Raw genomic sequence first — 21,115 nt, 5'->3', positions numbered from 1 at the left:
CTAGAACATAGCTTAGACAGGCACTCCTTCCAGTTCCCATGATCTGAACTTTCTGTTTGAGTGTCTCTCTGCTGAAGTCAGTTTAAACCCTTTCCTGAAGATCACAACAGAACGTGAAGCCCACATAAAATCTATTATTTGGGGTGCAAAAGGATCCAGTATTCAGAGAGCCAATTTGGTCTAATGCAGTGACGGCTAACCATTTTGTCGTCACATGCCCAAATATTGCAATGCACGTGCGCCCCCCCCCCCCGGCCCCGGCTCCTGCACATGCACGCATGACCCTCCCACGCCCCATTTTGGGCCCAGTAGGCCTTCCTGCAGCCTCCTGGGACAAACAAACGGGCCATTGGGGGGGGGGGCTCCACACATCCCAGCACTCTCCCTGTGCATGCGTGCATGACCCCTCCGCACATGCACACACAACCCAAAAATCAGCTGGCCGGCAGGAGGCGCGCACGCCTGAGCAGTGGAGCTGAGCTTAGGCGAAGGCTCGCGTGCTCGCAGAGAGGGCTCTGTGTGTCACTGGTGGCATCATGGGTCTAGCGGTTAAGGCACCAAGGCTAGAAAGCGGGAGACTCTTGAGTTCAAATCCCGCCTTAGCTATGAAAGCCAGCTGGGTGATCTTGACCCAGTCACTCTGTTTGAGCAAAACCCACTTCACAAGGTTGAAAATAAGAGAAGGAATAAGCATGTTGGATATGTTCACCTCCTTGAGTTATGTGTAAAAACAATAAAGGCAGGGTATAATTTTTTTTTAAAAAAGAAGATGGCTGTTGGGAATTTTTCTGTTATCTCCAGTCTCGGCTTGTTCCAGCTTTGCTCGTGACCAACTCCTACCAAACTGAGATGACCAAAAGTAGAATCAACTACTAGTCTACTCACTTTCTTTCTCCTCCACCATGACAGTGTGACACAGGGCAAGCAACCGCATGTATTCCCTCACCACCGGATCCTGGTCACGCCGGATGGTATCCAAAAGCAACTGGTCATAAAATTCCAGGTTCTTGTCTATATATTTGTTCCAGCTCAAATCCTTGGAGAAAAAGACAAACAAGGGTCAGAGATGGGCTTGGAAACCACCAGGATAATTTACCCATTTATATTGGTTGGCTCTGAAACTGTGCAAACTCCCCCCTGAGCCGCGGTGGTGCAGTGGTTAGAGTACAGTACTGCAGGCTACTTCTGCCGACTGCCTGCAATTTGGCAGTTCAAATCTCACCAGGCTCAAGGTTGACTCAGCCTTCCATCCTTCCGAGGTTGGTAAAATGAGGACCCAGATTGTTGGGGCCAATAGGCTGACTCTGTAAACCGCTTAGAGAGGGCTGCAAAAGCACTGTGAAGCGATATATAAGTCTAAGTGCTATTGCTATCTTGGGAAGAAGGAAAACCATAGAGTGCAGGGGGTGAGGTACTTTCTTTGGCTAAGGTCCCCTTCATTGCCAGCAAATGGGAAAATCATTAGAGGGAATGAAGCTCAAATATTTTGCTCAATTTGGAAGTCGTTCACTTCTTTATAGCCTTTCATAGAAGGCCTCCTCTTTATAGCAATAGCAGGCTTATATACCACTTCATAGTGTTTACATTGTCAGCATATTAACAATCTGGGTCTTCATTTTACCGATGTTCAAAGGATAGAAGCCTGAGTCAACGATCCTGAGGCCCATTAGGATTGAACTCCAGGCTGTGGGCAGAATTTGCCTGCAATAGTGCATCCTAACCTCTGCGCCACCAGGGCTGCTAGTGCCCCTCTTTATTTTGGGGAATAGAAGGAAATAAATAAAATGACAATTGTATAGTTGATGTTTTGTCACTGAGGTTTAGCAGTGCCTATTTGGGCTTTACAGGAGAGAGAAGTGCACCAATAGTGTCACGGGCGACCCACAACCTCTGGGTTGCTGTTGTTAGTTGCGAGGTCATGTCCAACCCATTGCGACCCCATGGACAACGTTCCTCCAGGCTTTCCTGTCCTCTACCATCCTCCAGAGTCCATTTAGCTCACGCCTACTGCTTCAGTGACTCCATCCAGCCACCTCATTCTCTGTCGTCCCCTTCTTCTTTTGGCCTCAGTCTTTCTCAGCATTAGAGTTCTTCCTTCTCATTAGGTGGCCAAAGTATTTGAGTTTCCTCTTCAGGATCTGGCCTTCTAAAGAGCAGTCAGGGTTGATCTCCTCTAGGACTCACCGGTTTGATTGCCTTGCAGTCCAAGGGACTCGCAGGAGTCTTCTCCAGCCACATAGTTCAAACCTCTGTTCAACCTCTGGGTTACCCACCAATATTTTGTTGGCAACTCCTATACCCTGATACTCACTCTAAAAGCTGTCTCTGGGGAAGCTGACACTTTTCAGATGTTGTTCAAGTGCAGGGTAGTCCTTCACTTAGGACCACAATTGATTGAATTTCTGTTGGTTAAAGCAGGAGTCTCCAACCTTGGCAACTTTAAGACTTGTGGACTTCAACTCCCAGAATTCCTCAGCCAGATTGCTGAAAGGGGAATTCTGGGAATTGAAGTCCACAAGTCTTAAAATTGCTAAGGCTGGAGACCCCTGGGTTAAAGCAAGGTGTTTTTAAGCAAGTCATACCCAATGTTATGACCTTTTTTCGCTGTGGTTGTTAAGAGAATCACTGCAGTTGTTCAGTGAATCATGTGGCCATTAAATGAATCTGGCTCCTCCCATTGACTTTGTTGGGAAGTTGTTGGGAAGGTCGCAAATGGGAATCACAGGATTCAGGATGCTGCAATTATCATAAACACATGCTGGTTACCAAGCACCCGAATTTTGATCATGTGAGAGTGGCGTGGCTGAGATGGTTGTAAGTGCAATGGCCAGTGGTAAGTCACTTTTTCGGGGCTGCTATAACTTCAGATGGTCACTAAACAAATGTTTATAAGTCAAGTGTTCCCCAACACTCACAAAAGCAGACAGATCAATTGAAAATCATGTCACTAACCCCAGGATGGCGAGGCGTTGCCTTGTCAGCTGGCCAGCGCGCATGCGCGCACTGGCCAGCTAGTTCAGCCTTTTTTAAAGCCATTTTTCACCCTCCCCAGACTCCAGAGTCTTTATAGGAGCCTGGGGAGGGCAAAAAGAGCCCCCCCCGTTCTCCCTGGAGCTTCCCTGAAGCCTCCGGTGCGCAAAAAAACGGCACTATGGGGCAAACCGGAAGTTCGGGAATGGACTTCCAGTTTGCTGGTAGAGTCGGTTTAAGCCCTCCGGACCCTTCAGGGACCTTCAAGACTACAAACGACCCTACGAGCAAACCAGGAGTCACTTCCGGTATGCTCCTGGGGCTGGTTTAAGCCCTCTGGAGGCTTCAGGGAAGCCTCCTGAAGGTCCCTGAAGCCTCCAGAGCGCCTCCGGGGGGGGGGGAGGGGAGGCTGTTTTCACCTTCCCCAGGGTCCTATAAAGCCTCTGGAGCCTGGGGAGGGTGAAAAAAGCATGCAAAAAATAGGGGGAATGCCTCTCATGCACGCATGTACACTGGGGTGTGTGTGTCGCACATTGCATTATGGGTGCGGCACGCCCATGCACAACCCCCCAAAAAGAGAGACCGCCTGCTGCCAATTACCTCCCATAGACCCGTTAGATCGCACAGGGTCGGCCTCCTCCGGGTTCCGTCCACCAGCCAATGCCATCTGGCTACCACCCGGGGGAGGGCCTTATCTGTTGCAGCTCCGGCCCTTTGGAATGAACTCCTCGCGGAGATCCGGACCCTCATCTCTCTCCAGGCCTTCCGGAAAGCCGTCAAAACCTGGCTGTGCCGGCAGGCCTGGGGTTGATGAGTTCCCCTCCCCTCTCGACTTGTACGGCTGTATGACTCTTGTGTATTTTAATTATGTGTATTGTGTCTGTGTCCCCTTTTCCCCTTCGGAGTTGTTCGCCGCCCCGAGTCCCTCCCGGAGAAGGGCGGCATACAAATAAACTAAACCTGAAACCTGAACCTGAAAAAGGTTCACCATCGCTGCATTAACCTATATCATGTTATCTAATGCTACTTTTTTATAGGGGGCTTAAAGAAGAAAAATGATGTGTATTATTATGATTATCCTTGCAAACTCTTTTCCAGGTCTCTACCACAGGTTAATTCTACCCCCACTGATCTCAAAAGTACAGTATAAGCTTGTACACCAAGGTTTTTCAACTTTGATGACTTTAAGACATGTGGAACTTTAACTTCCAGAATTCCCCAGCTGACTAGGGAATTCCGGGAGTTGAAATCCACACATCTTGAAGTTTTCAGTGGTGAAACCCTGTTGTTCAGCCATACTAAAGTGACTTCAGCCTGACACACCCAACTGCCTTGGTGCGATGTTTAAATGAATGGGGTTGATGAGTTTCTGGAAGACATTGATTGAGAAAATTGTTTTCCTTCTGTAAATGCAGCAGTACAATCCTGCCACCAGCTGGTGGAAGGTTCATTTGATTGCCATTGTGCAATCCCCTTTTTGTATGGCCACAAGTACAGGCAGATCCACAACAGGAACATGTGACGTACCATTGATTTGCATTCAGTCTTGCTTGAGCCTACAAATATTTGAAAATGGGAGAAAGAGAATATTAAGGAAACAATGTTTGGAAGTGTGGAAAGTTATCACCCAGCCCTCTCCCAGAAAAATGAAATATCCTAGGAAATATTGAAATGGCAGAATATTTCCCTGGATGTGAAAAAGGAAGAAACGTGTTTTAAAAAGACAGAGTAGCTCCCTGCAGCTTCCTGCCCATCCCCTTTTGTCAATGGGCCATTAAGATGCCCAAGCGAGTCCATTTACATAATAAAGAGTTCTCCCCTTCTGCTCAGTTCCCCTTCAGGCATGACTAGCCATCACCCACTCACCACATGGCATCTGAGAACTCAACCAAACCTGGATTCAAAACACAGCCTAGAGAGTTGCCCCTGCATGGGCCCATGGGAGTCTGACAACCAATCAGAATACAAGCTCAAGATCAAAGGCCAGAGAGGGCATAAAACCAGGGACTTTCAGCATCTCAGCCCTTCTTTCTCTTCTTCTCCATCAACATTTCTGTTCAGGAGCTCAAGCCATGTGATCCTGTCCACCATTAAACCATCTTTCCAAGCAGCCTTCATGTCTCCAGTGTCTTTTTCCCCACTTGGAGCTGAACCCAGAAGGACATTTCTTTCAACAGAAGTTAAGCACATACGCATCCTAGGAAATCTAACATGTACATGGTTCAAGAAACCCTGATTTCTAAGGAAGATTGCAAATTGTGCTCTGGCAGTTCAAATCATATATTTCTACTGAATTCTTTTGTAAAAAAAATATTCCCCATGGTAAAAAATTTGGAAGGAGGGTTTGTTTGTTTGTTTTTAGTTTGTTTGCCTGGGAAGAAGGCAAACTTGTTACCTTTTCATCTCCTTTTTGTGTCATAGAAAATGGTTCTTTTAAGCCTTTGTTTTGGTTTTCAAGTCATTTCTCTTAATAATTTTTTTTTTGCAAATTGAACTGAATTTAAATATTCAGATTTAAACTGGTAAAGGCTTCAGTGTGGGCATCCTTGCTGTATTGTCAGTAATTCCCTTTAAGGCACCACTCCTTTTTCTGCATTCACTTGGTAGCTGTGTGTGAGGTTTTTCTACATCAACCATGTAAACCCTGGGAAAGGATTAAGCACTTTAAAGATTAGTCAATAGTTTTAGCAAAATGGCCATATGAGATCCAAAGTCTCTTTGCCTGCTTCTGATCTAATATGTAAAGGTAAAAATTCCCCTTGCACATATGTGCTAGTTGTTCCTGACTCTAGGCAGCTGTGCTCATCTCCGTTTCAAAGCCGAAGAGCCAACGCTGTCCGAAAACACCTCCACGGTCATGTGGCCAGCATGACTAAACACCGAACAGAACGCTGTTACCTTCCCACCAAAGGTGGTCCCTATTTTTCTACTTGCATTTTTACATGCTTTCAAATTGCTAGGTTGGCAGAAGCTAGGACAAGTAACAGGAGCTCACTCAGTTACGCAGCACTAGGGATTCGAACCGCTGAACTGCCGACCTTCTGATTGATAAGCCCAGCATCTTAGCCACTGAGCCACTGCGTCCCTGACTCTGATCTAATATGCTAAGCTAAATTAAAGTTTACCCTTGACTCACAACCACAACTGGGACTAGAACTTCCATTGCTAAGCAAGGTGGTTGCTAAATGAATTGTGCTCAATTTTTAGGACATTTTTGGCCACAATTGTTATGTGAATCACCCTGATTGCAAAAGTGAATCATATGGTCATTAAGTCATTGATTTTTCTTTTGTTGGAAGCCAGCTGGGAAGGTTTCAAATTCACCCCGGGACACTGCAACTGTCATAAATATATGCTGGTTGTCAAGCACCCACATTTTGATCACAAGACTGCATTGGTCATAGTATGAGGTCCTATTATACGTCTTTTTCTCACTGCCATGGTAACATCGAACACTTGCTAAAATGAATGGTTTTAGAGTCAAGGCTACTTGTTCATGTAAATAAGAATCTATCAGCAAGATACAAACTCATTTGAATCCTCCAGTGGATTCAAGCGGGATAGATAGCTTCACCATCAGATGGATTTGTAACTGGCTGACAAACTGTATCAACGAGAAGTCCTTAATGGTATTATGTCTACATGGAGGGAAGTAAGCAGTGGGGTACCACAAGGTTCCATCTTAGGGCCACTACTCTTCAATATCTTCATAAATGACTTAGATGAGGGAATAGAAGGGGAATTTATCAAATTTGCAGATGATACTAAGCTGGCAGCAGGGGTGGGTTTCTCGCCCCGTTCCAACCGGTTCGGTTGGAACGGGGCCGGCGGCGTCCTCGTGCACGCACGCAGTGCACGCATGCTTACTAGCGCCTGTGCGATGCTCCAGCTGCTCCTGGAGGATCGCACAGGCGCTGTATGCGTTCTGTGCATGCGTGGAAGCGCAGAACTCGTCAAAACCAGGTAAGAAACGCGGGCGGGCGGGTGGATCCTTCGGCGTTCCCGGAAGTTACTTACTTCTGGGTTCGCCGACCAACCGGTTCGTGGGGACCGCCGCGAACCGCCTGAAACCCACCCCTGGCTGGCAGGAATAACCAATACCCTAGAGGATAGGCTCAAGATCCAGATGGATCTTGACAGACTTGAACACTGGGCCCTAACAAAATGAAATTCAGTGTAGAGGAAAGTAAAGTCTTACACTTAGGCAAGAAAAACCAAAAGTACAAATATAGGTTGGGAGAAACCAGGCTTAATAGCAGTAACTGTGGGAGGGATCTTGGAGTCTTACTGGACAACCAATTAAATATGAGTCAACATTATGCAACGGCAGCCAAAAAAGCCAATGCAATCTTAAATTGCATTAACATTCAAATCAAGATCAAGCGAGGTACTAATACCACTCTATAAAGCCCTAGTAAGACCACACCTAGAATAACTGGATCCAGTTTTGGTCGCCACACTATAAAAAAAAAATGTTGAGACTCTAAAAAGAGTGCAGAGAAGAGCAACCAACTGCCAATTACCTCCACTAGACCGATCCGATCGCATAGATTAGGCCTCCTCCAAATTCCATCAACGAGCCAATGTCATCTGGTAACTACCTGGAGGAGAGCCTTCTCGGTGGCTGCTCCGACCCTCTGGAACGAACTCCCTGTGGAGATTCATACCCTCACCACCCTCCAGACCTTCCGCACTGCCCTTAAAATCTGGCTGTCCCAGCAGGCCTGGGGCTAAAGATCCTAACCCCACCTGAATGGTATGATTGTTGTGTTCTCTTTTAACAATGTATTGTTTTATGTTCATAACTTGTTTTGTCTTCCCCTTCCCCTAACTTGTGAGCCGCCCTGAGTCCCCTCAGGGAAAAGGGCGGCATACAAATAAATAAACTATAAACTATAAACTATAACCAAGATGATTAGGGGCAGAAGTGGGTTGCAAATCTTGGCGCTACTGGTTTACTCGGGCTCTTGTGTGCGCGAGACTAGACTGCCATCTGTCAGAAATGGTGTAGGGCCCCCTGCTTGGGCGGGGCGGGGGGGAGTTGGACTAGATGACCTACAAGGTCCCTTCCAAGTCTGTTATTCTGTATTCTGTTATTCCAACTGATTCAAGTGTTTGCAAATCTCAACACTCTAAAATGACCAGTACATTTGCCTGCGTTCTGAATCCATTCATTTCCAGGTCAACCTTACCGTAGATGATTCCGTGGATACAACATTTCTTGAAAGTCATGATATTCTGAGTCAGAGTGCCTGTTTTGTCTGAGAAAATATATTCAATCTGCCCCAACTGGTCATTCAGACTTGTGCTCCGAGCTTTGGCAGGTGTGTCCTTCTCTGCATAATACATCTCCGTGTCCCAGTTGATGAAACAGCTGTGGACCAGGTAGATAAATTCAAACCTAGGGATGAAGGACAACAATGATTAGGAAGGCAGATGAGAGGCCACACTCCTTTTTTTATTCCCCTGCACAAGATGATCTAGCCAGCAGATTTGGGTGAAAAGAATCCTGATCAGAAGTGGTATTCAGCAGGTTCTGACCAGTTCTGGAGAACCGGTAGCAGAAATTTTGAGTAGTTGGGAGAACTGGTAAATATAACCTCTGACTGGCTCTGCCACCATCTGTTCTCTGCCTCCCAAGACCCTGCTGATCGGGAGAAAATGGGGATTTTGCAGTAACCTTTCCCTGGAGTGAGGAAGGGATGGAGGTTTTACTGTATCCTTCCCCTGCTACACCCACCAAGCCATGGCCACAGAGCCGGTAGTAAAAAACGTTGAATCCCACCACTGGTCCTGATTCAACCCTTCAAATCCCCAGGAAGGACACGGGAAGAGCCGAGGTGGCGCAGTGGTTAAATGCAGCACTGCAGGCTACTTCAGCTGACTGCAGTTCTGCAGTTCAGCTGTTCAAATCTCACCGGCTCAGGGTTAACTCAGCCTTCCATCCTTCCGAGGTGGGTAAAATGAGGACCCGGATTGTTGTTGGGGGCAATAGGCTGACTCTGTAAACCGCTTAGGGAGGGCTGAAAGCCCTATGAAGCGGTGTATAAATCTAACTGCTATTGCTATTGCTATAGATTCTGCTTTCAAACTGATGTAGAGAACTGATGCTAGTCATTATGCATCAAAGCTGAGAGATCTTTAGCTATAGGATCTGGTCCGTACGGCTTATCATCCTTTTCAAGTTCACATGCTCCAATTACTCATTTGTTTCCAATTCTGTGAGTTGAAGTCCACAAGTCATAAAAGGGCCACGGTTCCCCACTCCCGCTCTAGAGTAAGAAAAGGAAGAGTTGAAACCTACGTGATGAGCATGGACATGGGGATGACCAAGCTGAGGAGGATGAGGAACCCCCAGAACGCAAAGAAGGCATAGCTGACTGCACTGGTGTGGCGGTAAAAGGCAAAAAGGTAGCTGTGTTCTTTGAAGAACCTGGTGGCCCATAACCCTGAGCCAATGGCAAGGCCGAAGGAGACCAGGAGGAGAGTGACTGTGATCTAAAGGAAACATGGAACAATAAGAAGGGTGTTAGATTAGTTTGAAGAAGGAGGGAAAAACTTATGACCAACCTTCAGCATCTCCAAATATAGTTAGTCCTCAACTTCTGACCACAATTGAGCACAAAATTTATGTGGGAAATTTGTTATGCCTTTTCTTGCCATGTTTGTTAAGCGAATCACTGCAGGCGTTAAATTAGTAGCATAGTTGTTAAGTGAATCTGGCTCCCCCATTGACTTTGCTGGTCAGAAGGTCGCAAAAGGGGATCCCATGATGTGAGGACACTGCAACCGTCATAAATATGAGTCAGTTGCGAGGCATCCGAATTTTTAATCGCATGGAGATGCCGCAACGGTCGTAAGTATGACAAAATGGTCACAAGTCATATTTTTTCAGTGTCGTTTTCAACGGTCACTAAGTGAACTATTGTAAGTCGAGGACTACCTGTAAAAGCGGGGGGAAATTCCACCTCAATCAAAAAAGAGGATGCCAGGCCTTGCCCAATCTGATGCCCTTGGCATAATGTGAATTATACAGAAAGTGGCTGATGTAGAATTTGGTCTATACAGGTGATCCTCAACTTACAACCATTCATTTAGTGATAGGTGAAGTTGCAATGACAATGAAAAAAGTGACTTAAGACCAGTCCTCACACTTACAATTGTTGCAGTATCCCCAAGGTCATGTGACCAAAATTTGGGGACTTGGCAACTGTCATATATTTATGCCAGTTGAGCATCCTGGGGTCGTGGGATAGCCATTTGCAACCTTCCCAGGAGGTTTCCGATGAGCAAAGTCAATGGAAGGAGATGGGTTTGCTTAATGACTGCATGATTCCCTTAATTACTGCAGTGATTCACTTAACAACCATGGGGGAAAAGGTTCTAAAATCAGATGCAACTCAGTTAACAACCACCTTCCTTGGCAATGGCAATTCTGAGCCCTGGTCCGCAAAATGTTGGAAATGTAATCAGATACTGGGTTCATATTATCATATATGCTCAAAGGCAAAAAAATATTGGACAAAAATACACACATGGTTAGAAAAAATAGTAAAGCAACACATAGATCTAAAACCAAGAAATATTTTTGTTGCATATCCTACCAAAAAAAATACAATAAAGGGAAATACATATTTAATTTTACACGTGCTAATAGCAGCTAGAATTCTGTTTGAACAATAGTGGAAAAACGAAGAGATCCCTATAAAGAAAAATGTAATTAAAAAATATTAGAATGTGCAGAAATGGATAGATTAATACTTAAAACTAAGACGGAAGAAACTGAATACTTTTTATCATGGGATTTGTTTTATCAATGGCTAACTAGCAGAAAGAGAAGTTAGAAATTTAAAAACATAAGAAAATGATTAATTATACAAGGAAGATTCGCTAAAATGGATAAGCAAATATTGTTATTTGTTATTTGTTATTGTTCCTCTTGAATTTTTGCAGCATCTTTTCTGTTCTACAGGAAGCAAGTCATTTCTTTCCAAGTATCCATAAATTTGGTTTGCGATGATACCAGTAAGGAGCTTGTATGTTGTTGGCAAACAGGTGATTGGCCTATAGTTTCCAGGGTCCTTTCCTTTTTCTTTATTTTTTTGGTTCAAAAATGTCCTTCCAGTTGTCATCCATTCATCATTTTCAGGTATTTTTAAGATCTGGTTCATTTGGGCTGCCAATCTTTCGTGCATACTTGTAAGTGCCTTTAGCCACAAACCATGTAGTTCATCTGGTCCAGATGCACTCCAATTCTTCACTTTTCTTGACTGCTTTTGCACCATTTCTTTTGTTATTTTCACATCTTCCATTTTATGTACTTTAATAGAATCCATAACCTGTTTGATCCATTTTGCATTTCTGTTGTGCTTCTTGTTGTTTTCCCACAAATTCTTCCAGAATTTCAGAGCTTTCTCTTTATCAGGCTTCTCATTTGTTGTTACTCCATCTCCACTTTCTAAGCTCTTATAAAACTGGTGCTGATTTGCTCGGAACTGTGAGTTTTCCTTGAACTGAGTTACTCGATTTTCATACCATTTAATCTTTTCAGCAATGGCAACAACCCTCTGCTTCAGCTGTTCAATTACTGCCGCAATCTCCTTATTCTCCAAATTGTATCTTGCTTCCAGACTACTACTACTACTACTACTACTACTACTACTACTACTACTACTACTACTACTACTACTTCTTCTTCTTCTTCTTCTCCTTCTCCTTCTCCTCCTTCTTCTTTTTCTCCTCCTCCTCCTCCTCCTCCTTCTCCTTGTTATTGTTATAAATATTATTAAAATTAAAATTTACTATACCAGATAAAACCGAGTTTATGTAGACATTGAATGTTTTATGTTTAATTTTTAAAAAATTGAAACAAAAAACAAAAGAAATTCTGGGCACAATTGTGGTCATAAGTCAAGGACTATCTATACATAAGAGAGAACAACTTCAAAGCTTGTGGAACTAATTCTGTGGATGCAGGTTTCAGGGATGTGACAAGCAGATGTTGAATAATGAAACTAAACATTAGTGAAGGGAGCAGTGGCATTTGCAGGGGAGGCGGTCAAATAAAGAAAAATGGGGGGGGGGCTTTGCTGCTGCCGCCATCTTGCTGTTTTTGACACACACACACCCTTTGCATGCTTTTTTATTTCATGTTAATGTATGCCAATTACTGTACATTCAAAGTGACAATAAAGTTTATTCTATTCTATTCTATTCTGAGCTGTGGTGGAGCAGTGGTTAGAACACAGTACTGCAGAGTACCAGCTGCCAGCAGTTTGGCAGTTCAAATCTCACCAGCTCAAGGTTGACTCAGCCTTTCATCCTTCTGAGGTCCATAAAATGAGGACCCATATTGTTGGGGGCAATAGGCTGACTCTGTAAACAACTTAGAGAGGGCTGTAAAGCACTAGGAAGCGGTATATATGTCTAAGTACTGCTCTGCTCTGCTCTACTCTACTCTACTCTATTCTAATGTTCAGGGTTGAACCACCTCCCTTTCTTCTCCTTCTTGTTCCTCCTTGGCCATAGAAACCTTGAATAGCAGGGAGCTTTTACCAAGAGCACGAGACGATCCATCATATGGCAGAGTTTCGTTTTTTTCAACTTGATCTTTCCACAGTTTTTCATGATTTTGGTATCGAAACCTGGAAATGAGACATTTGAGATGGTTGGATCGAAAACAAAATAAACACAGCTGCCACAGTGGGAGAAACCAGTCACCAAATGCCTGTAGTAGCTGTGAACTGGATTGGCTACCATTCAGTGCCACCTCAGTTTAAGATGTTATTTGAGGGCAGATGGGCATACGCGCAAACAGGCTGTCACCAATTTCCACTATGAAATAATGCTGAGACCTGGCACATTATTTGATCTTGATTGATGGGGTTGGATTAGGTTCCTTTACTTATCTAGCTGTTTTTTTAATTTAAAAACTCTTATAAACAGTTTCAAACCAGATCGTAAGCCTCTCATCTCATCACAGATGTGGGTGCAACTTTTTCAGGTGAAGCAAGGGAGATCCTATTTGAGATTATCCAGAGCCCAGATAGCATGAACTGGAACGTTAACACTTCCCAGTTGAGTAAATATAGAAAAAGGAGCAGAGAAAAGCAAATACATCACAGAAGTGGGATGGCATGTGATCCAAAAGAAAAGTTCGTTTGGAAGAAGTAGACCGGAGCTTGGTAAAAGATTATGGAGAAGTCTAGACTGGAGAAGAAAGGATTACAGTAGGGTTTCTAGTCCTTGGGAACTTTTAAGATGCATGGATTTCAACTCCCAGAATTCCCATGGCTGGCTAAGAAATTCTGGGCGTTGAAGTCCACATGCCTTACAGTTCCCAAATTTGGAAAATCCTGGATTACAGACATAAAGCTGGTCAATCCATCTCGAATTAAAATGGAAAGTGGTTTCTGTGGCACCACTGATTTATGGTCTTTCTCCCTTCAGATCAGTGGTGGGTTTCAATTTATTTTACTACCGGTTCGCTCGTATGTGCACATCCACTCACGCATGTGCAGAAGCATCCAGATGGGTGGGCGGAGCCTCCCACCGCTGCCACTATCAGTTCTCCTGATCCGGGGCGAACCGGCAGAAACCCACCTCTGTTTCAGATGTCTCTGACCAGCTGCTAAAGAGAAGATAGAACAATTTTGCTTCCTGTGTATGGCGATTCTCAGTCATCCATCCAGAGGGCAGCACTGCAGGCTATTTCAGCTGACTGCTAGCAGCAGTTCGGCAGTTCAAATCTCACTGGCTCAAGGTTGATTCAGCCTTCCATCCTTCTGAAGTGGGTAAAATGAGGACCCAGATTGTTGGGGGTTAATAGGCTGACTCTGTAAACCGCTTAGAGAGGGCTGTAAAAAGCACTATGAAGCGATATATGTCTAAGTGCTATTGCTATTATTTCTCTGGACAGACATTTACAGAGAAACAGGAATTGGAAAACTTTAGGAAATACTTATCAATGAATGACAAATATTCTGCCTTGGGAGGGAGGATGGGAGATAATGGATGGATGGATGGATGGAGAGAGAGAGAGAGGGAAAGAAAGAAAGAAAGAGAGAGAGAGAGAGAGAGAGAGAGGCAGGGAGAGAGGCAGGGAGGGAGGGATAGATTTTTTTGCTGGAGAGAGATGGCAATGATACACTGCCACTGCCAGAATTGCAAAAGTTCCACCATTAAAGCTGCATCAAGATGTTGCCTTGCACAATGGGGTTGGACTTCAGAGGTCCCTTCCAACCCCGATTCCATGAAAAGCCAGCCTGATCTTGCTCACTTACCTGCGTAAATAACAAGGCCGTAGCAGACCGCTGTGTTACGTACTCTACAGCCACGCAACAGGATTTTCTCACAGTCAAGAGGGTATTTCTCTCCGTGCCATTCCAAGGTACCAACAAAGTTGTGTAACCGGCTGTTTGGCTCTTCGCAGACCACCTCACCTGGATGGTTGGAAAGAGGAGATAAGAACCTGGCTCATCTGCTTCTCCTCTGTAAAGAAACCCTCCTTTTCCTGCAACCCCAGCACCTATTTAAGCATTCGTCTTAAAATGGCATCTATATGCCAACCAGGATTGATATGTGTATTTTTTTAAAAAAAAATTTCAAGCATATTTTCCTCTGCGAATTGTATCCCTAAAGTCATTTATAAGATCAAAACTTCAATAGCAAAGGAAAGAGAATTCAATTTAGGGGTGGGCTGCTACTGATTCGCCCGGTTCATGAGAACCTGTACTTAACGTTAGGGCCAGTTTGGAGAACCTCCAAATCCCACCCCCGGTTGGCCCTGCCCCCTTCCCTCCCAGGAGTCTCCATGCAGCCCGTTTTGGATGTGAGGTAAGTGCAGGGCCTGCAAGGAGGCTCGGGGAGGGGGGAAAACGGGCCTCCCGAAAGTTCTGGAAGGCCGGAAAAGGGGCCCTTTTCTAACGGGCTAGTCTGGGGGAAGCAGTTTTCGCCCTCCCAGAGGCTCAAGAAAAGCCTCCGGAGCCTGCGGAAGGTGAAAATCAGAGGTGGGTTCCTACCAGTTCGCACCTATTCAGTAGAACCGGTTCGTCAAATCTACCGAACCGGTTAGAAGAGGTTCCACCAATGGACCCGGAAAGCAGGCCATACCTACAGAAGAGGTTCCAAAATTTTTTGAAACTCACCACTGGTCCTTGGATATGATTATTCTACACTATCATGCTCATATTTTTAAAACTCAGTGCCTCTGTGAAAGGTAAGGATGACTACTGCGTTTGTGGTGCAATCAGAACATTGCGTGTGTTGAAGTTGTTTTAACGCAAACCAAAAATGCCTTTTAAAAAACAAGTTTACATCATATTCTTATGCATGCCAGTGCTGTGTGTGAGGTAATTTAAGGTGGTTCTGACAAGTGTCGTCAGCATCTTCATATCTGGTCACATGGGCGGCAAGCCACTCTCATCCGGTCACATGGGCGGCAAGCCACTCCCACAAAGGAGGCCACACCCACAGAGTAGGTTCTAAGAATTTTTGAAACCCACCACTGGTGAAAATCCCCCCCCCCACTGTAGTGTAGGAGACCAACTAGGTCATGCCCATCATAGCCACGCCCACCCAGCAACCGGGCAGAGAACCCCTTGCTGAAATTTTTGACGCTCATCCCTGATTCAGTTACAGCATTCTTTAAATTGTGTAAAACCCGAATAGAACCAGGTGTGAACTCTCTGTGTTGACATTCCATGCAGAGCATCAGCGGAGCCGGATCTCAGATTACAGTAGCTGGGTTGAGATGAATGAAGCTATTGGATAATGTGATTGATTACAAGACTGAAGTGAGGACAGAAACACGGGCAACGTTTAAAAGCAGATAAAGAAAGCAGAAAAGATGGCTGCAAATAAGAAATGCCTAATGAAGCTGTTAATAAATCGCTGCTTTTTGTACTACAATATCGGGTTGCTTATTATGAAGCAGGCATCGTTAGGGTACTTTACAGACAGCCATCTCAAAACTGAACTGCTAGCAGACCCTTGGTTCCAAAACAACCAACACATCTTGACAAAAAGAGATGACCTTGCATGGAAGGGGACGAAACTCTATGTCCCAGAATCCCTATGCACCCTAATTCTCCAGAGGAGCCATGACACCAAACCAGCAGTCCACTTTGGATTCCTAAAGACGTTACACTTAGCCCGGAGACAGTTCTGTTGGCCCAAAATAAAGAAAGATGTGGATAGTTATGTGAAAATTTGCACCATCTGTGCCACAATGAAGAGGCCACCAGGAAAAACCCCCGGATTGCTGCAGCCAGTAGCAGAGCCAACAAGACCGTAGGAGGAGATCACAATGGACTTTATAGTAGAGTTGCTGAAAAGTGGGGGGAACAGGGTGATTTGGACTGTAATAGACCTGTTCTCCAAAGAGGCACACTTCACACCCTGCAGCGGATTACCCTCAGCTCACAAGCTGACCAAACTGTTCCTAAAGCACATCTACCATCTGCATGGAGTACCTCAGAGAATTATCTCAGACAGAGGGGTCCAGTTCATGGTTAAGTTCTGGAGGGAGTTCCTGCGGTCCACCGGGTCATCCCAGAGCCTTAGCTCGGCTTTTCACCCGAACACCAATGGGGGGGCAGAGAGACTGAATGCTATGGTAGAGCAGTACCTGAGGTGCTACGTGAACTATCAGCAGTCCAATTGGGCAGATCTTCTGACCTTCGCTGAGGTTGCGTACAATAATCCTGTTCACTGCAGCACAGGTCTAACACTGTTCAAAGTAGTGAGTGGCATGGACTTTGTCCCAATGCCTGAGTATCCGAGGGATCTGCCTTCCTCAGTCAGCTTGACTGACTGGATGTCAATGCTAAAAGCAGCCTGGGAGAATGTCAAAAAAGCTCTAGCTAAAGCAGCACAAGCCTATAAGAAACAGGCAGATAAACTCCGAGCTCCGCAACGACCATTCCTGGTGGGAGAGAAGGTTTATTTCTCCACAAAATATTTGAGGTTAAGACTCCCAAGCAAGAAACTGGGACCAAAGTTTGTGGGACCATTCCCCATGGATAAGACCGAGTGGCTGTTGTGTTTCCCTCCCAATAATTTGGCAAGTGTTCCATCACTCAGGCTGGGGGGTCAAACACTATACCCCTCAGAGAGGGTTCGCAACTTGGGAGTCCTCCTGGACCCACAGCTGACCTTTGATCACCACCTGTCGGCTGTGACCAGGGGGGCATTTGCCCAGGTTCGCCTGGTGCACCAGTTGCGACCCTACCTGAACCGGGAGGCCCTCACAACAGTCACTCGTGCCCTTGTGACCTCAAGGCTGGATATTCCTGCTATAACCTGCTCTACATGGGGCTGCCCTTGAAGAGCATCCGGCGACTTCAGCTAGTCCAGAATGCGGCCGCGCGAGCGATTGTGGGTGCACCTCGGTTTACCCACATAACACCTATACTCCGCGAGCTGCGCTGGCTACCTGTTGATCTCCGGGTGCGCTTCAAGGTGCTACTTACCACCTATAAAGCCCTTCATGGTAGTGGATCTGGGTACTTGAGAGACCGCCTCCTGCCAATCACCTCCTCGCGACCAATTCGATCACACAGATTAGGCCTCCTCCGAATCCCATCTGCCAGTCAGTGTCGACTGGCAACTACGCGGAGGAGAGCCTTCTCGGTAGTAGCTCCGACCCTGTGGAACGATCTCCCCGTGGAGATCCGTACCCTCACCACCCTCCAGACCTTCCGCACAGCCCGTAAGATCTGGCTATCCCGTCAGGCCTGGGGTTAGATTGTAATCCGTCCCCACCCGAATGATGAATGTTGTGTTATTTTTAATTATGTATCGTTATATGTCTTACTGTTTGTGTTCCCCTCCCCATGGATTGTAAGCCGCCCTGAGTCCCCCCAGGGAAAAGGGCGGCCTATAAATAAACTTTCCTATTCCTATTCCCATAGTAAAGATCATCAACCCAGTCTCAGTGCAACTGAAACTGCCCCGACTGCTAGGGAAGGTACACCCAGTATTCCATAGTAGTCTCTTAAATCCCGTGGTTGGATCCACTCTGAGACCACTGCCCCGGGAGCCCCCAGGCCCTGTGGTCATAGGGGGGCAAACCTATTATACGGTGCAACGCATCCTTGATTTGAAGTGGCACAAGAGGCAACTCCAGTACTTAATTAATTGAAAGGTCTATCCCTTGTCAGAGGCATCTTGGGTAAAGAGTAGAAATATCCAGGCTGATCGCCTTATAGAGAGATTCCATGAAAAAAATCCAAACAAGCCTGGGGGGAGGATGCAGCCTTGAATCCCACTCTGGTACTCGAATTGTTTTTGCTTGCACTAATTGCCTTTGAAAAGTGAGGGGAGCTGGATGTCAACTCTCCGTGTTGACACTCCATGCAGAGCGTCGGCAGAGCCAGAGGTCAGATTACAGTAGCTGGGTTGAGATGAATGAAGCTGTTGGATAATGTGATTTATTACAAGACTGAAGGGAGGACAGAAACACGGGCAAAGTTCAAAAGCAGATAAAGGAAGCAAAAAAGATGGCTGCGAATAAGAAATGCCTACTGAAGAATGCCTAATGAAGCTGTTAATAAATCGCTGCTTTTTGCATTACAATATCGGGTCGCTTATTATGAAGCAGGCATCGTTAGGGTACTTTACACCAGGCTAATCATAAACGAAACCACCAATCCCAGAGAACTATTTCTGAAACTGAAAATGATTAGGAGAAACACTGACCGTCAAAGGCAGCCATGCTCTCCGTGGAGGTCAGCTGCTCATGTGTTACCAGCAGAGCTTGTCTGTATTTCAGGTTAGTCTCTCTGAAAAAAAAGCAGAGTGGAGTCAGCTTAAAAACTGGAAAATGAGTGGTGCTTCTGCATTGTAGTGTTGCGTTGTATTGTTTCAATGTAAATTTAATGGAGAACATTTCCTAAATGAAGGCTGGGATGGGAATATGTGCTACTTTCTTTGGATTTCTACAGTGGTCCTTGACGTACAGTGTTTATTCAGTGTCCAAAGTTACAACGGCACTGAGAAAAATGACTTACAGCCAGTCGTTGCACTTTTGACCGATGCAGCACCCCCACGGTCGTAGCAATGGAAATTCTGGCCTCAAACTGTGCTATAAGTCAAGGACTACCTGTATTCATGTGCATAAATAGACCAATTCCATTTAATCAAAATTAATTCATTCAAATTAATTAATTGAATGCATTCCTCTATACTGGCATCTAACCAGAGCATGAGTCCTGCCACAACTATTTCCTACATGGTCTTCAATTTTATTCCCTAAGCCAGGAGCGAAACAAGTTGAAATCACCCTTAACTAAATAATTGGTTAACTGGTATCAAAATAATTCCCCCCCCCCTTATTCTATCCATTAGCCAAGAGCACCTTTGATGTGTGAAAAATGTCCAAATCAGTGTTTTTCAACCTCAAATTGAAGGTGTATGGATTTCAATTCCCAGAATTCCCCAGCCAGTATTTGAGAAGGTTTGTGTTCAATGTTCAACGATTTATATTGTTTACCTAGTATCCTAGTATGATTTATGGTGATTGCTTATTTAGTATCCTGTGACTATCACTAAGTGTTGTATCTTATGATTTATGATGAATGTATGCCTGTGATCATGATTTATCACTTATTGCTTGTATGTATACTGAGAGCTTATGCGCCGGAGACAAATTCCTTGTGTGTCGAATCCAGTGGTGGGTTACGACCAGTACACCCCGGTACGAGTGTACCAGTCCCTGCCGGGAGCACCAGGTACCATTCCGGTACAGTGCTCTGGAGGACCCACCCGCCCGCCCGTGCTCCTTACCGGTATTTGGGCTTTTCAGGGCTTCCGCGCAGGCGTACGGTGCCTGCGCGATATTCTCCCGAGCAGCTGGAGCATCGCGGAGGCATCGCAGAGTGTTGCGGCAATAAGTACGCATGCACACGCTGCACGTGTGCGCGTTTATGTGGTGGACCCATTGCACCGTACGGTTGCAACAGGATCCGGAACCCACCACTGGTTCAATCACACTTCACCAATAAAGAATTATATTCTATTCCATTCCATTCTATTCTAATTCTATCATTTAAAAATAACAAGCAAAGACATTACCCATCTATGTCCATGGTCTCCACATAGCAGAGGCTGTTTGGTTCTGAGCTGGAGAGTAAGAGCAGGTCAGCCTGGGAAAAAAAGCAGAGAGCTTTGTTGATAGACCCAAACGCAGCCAGCAACTACCAATCCATCTTCTGAAAATGCTGGCTTTTGTCACATTTACATTATCCACTACTTTTTCTCCAAGCTTAGTAAATATAAGACTTGGTAAAAACATGTTTTAAAGAAGAATTGTATTTATTACATCTCCGACAAAATGTTACTCTAGGCAATCTTTTTCTTTTCTTTTTTTTATTAACAAACATGTAAAACACACACACACAAAACTTAGACATACACCACATTTACACAATACAATATGAACAGAAGCTTCCAGATATGGGATAAATGGTATAGATGGATGGAGGAAAGAAACAAGAATCAATGAAGGAATATAACAAAACTTAAAAATAATAGTTATGAGTAAAATAAGAGGGTTATGAATGGTGAAATCCAAATGAAATACAATAGAAGGGGAAATAATATAAGGTGAGCGGTATCGATTGATAATTGCTATTAGAAAGAACAGGCGGCAATCTTTTTCTATATGGGCATAATGTCTAATAAAGTTTAAAAAGTTCTCTGATTCACTTAATGAAGTAAAACTTTATTACAAGTAAAACTTGTAATAAAATCAGGTCTCACTCAGCTTGTAACAGCAACGACTTACGACGGAAATTCTAGTTCCAATTGTGATTGTAAGTTGAGGACTATCTGTATATCATCAGTTTAATTGTTCAAGTCAAAGATTTTAGTTTTTAATTTTGCATAATGCAGTTTTAAGAACCCATTTCCCCTAATGCTTGTAATATGTTGGTGTGAGTTACCTTGAGGCCAGATGGGCAACCTATAAATTATATAAATAAATATATGGTTTTCATACATTTTTTCCTAATATATATTTGAATTGCAGATTGGTGAAATTCATAAAAGTGCAAATATTAAATGATTCCAAAATTACGGTTCATGTGTTGGTAGCAAATGAAAAATTAGGTAAATTTAAACTGAAATACCAGAGCCACTTTGATGT

The 21,115-nt window shown here is 44.7% G+C and overlaps 1 protein-coding gene across 1 annotated transcript in view; it reads right to left on the bottom strand.

The window, feature by feature from the left end:
• Positions 1-21,115, bottom strand: part of ATP8B3 (ATPase phospholipid transporting 8B3) — a 76,638-nt gene that overhangs the window by 39,776 nt on the left and 15,747 nt on the right. Inside the window, exons 7-14 of the mRNA XM_087702736.1 lie at positions 20,044-20,114; positions 18,670-18,752; positions 14,253-14,411; positions 12,526-12,614; positions 9,275-9,468; positions 8,163-8,371; positions 4,498-4,526; positions 886-1,036 (exon numbers count right to left, since the gene is read on the bottom strand). Of these exons, the coding sequence (XP_087558862.1) occupies positions 886-1,036; positions 4,498-4,526; positions 8,163-8,371; positions 9,275-9,468; positions 12,526-12,614; positions 14,253-14,411; positions 18,670-18,752; positions 20,044-20,114 (985 nt within the window). The remainder of the gene's footprint in view (positions 1-885; positions 1,037-4,497; positions 4,527-8,162; positions 8,372-9,274; positions 9,469-12,525; positions 12,615-14,252; positions 14,412-18,669; positions 18,753-20,043; positions 20,115-21,115) is intronic.

The sequence above is a fragment of the Thamnophis sirtalis genome, unplaced genomic scaffold (assembly GCF_051295495.1).
Source record: "Thamnophis sirtalis isolate CommonGarterSnake01/CBP01778 unplaced genomic scaffold, rThaSir2_p1.2 scaffold_1, whole genome shotgun sequence".
NCBI lineage: Eukaryota > Metazoa > Chordata > Lepidosauria > Squamata > Natricidae > Thamnophis > Thamnophis sirtalis.
The sequence above is the reverse complement of the archived record's forward strand: the minus strand, read 5'-3'. Positions and strand labels throughout refer to the sequence as shown.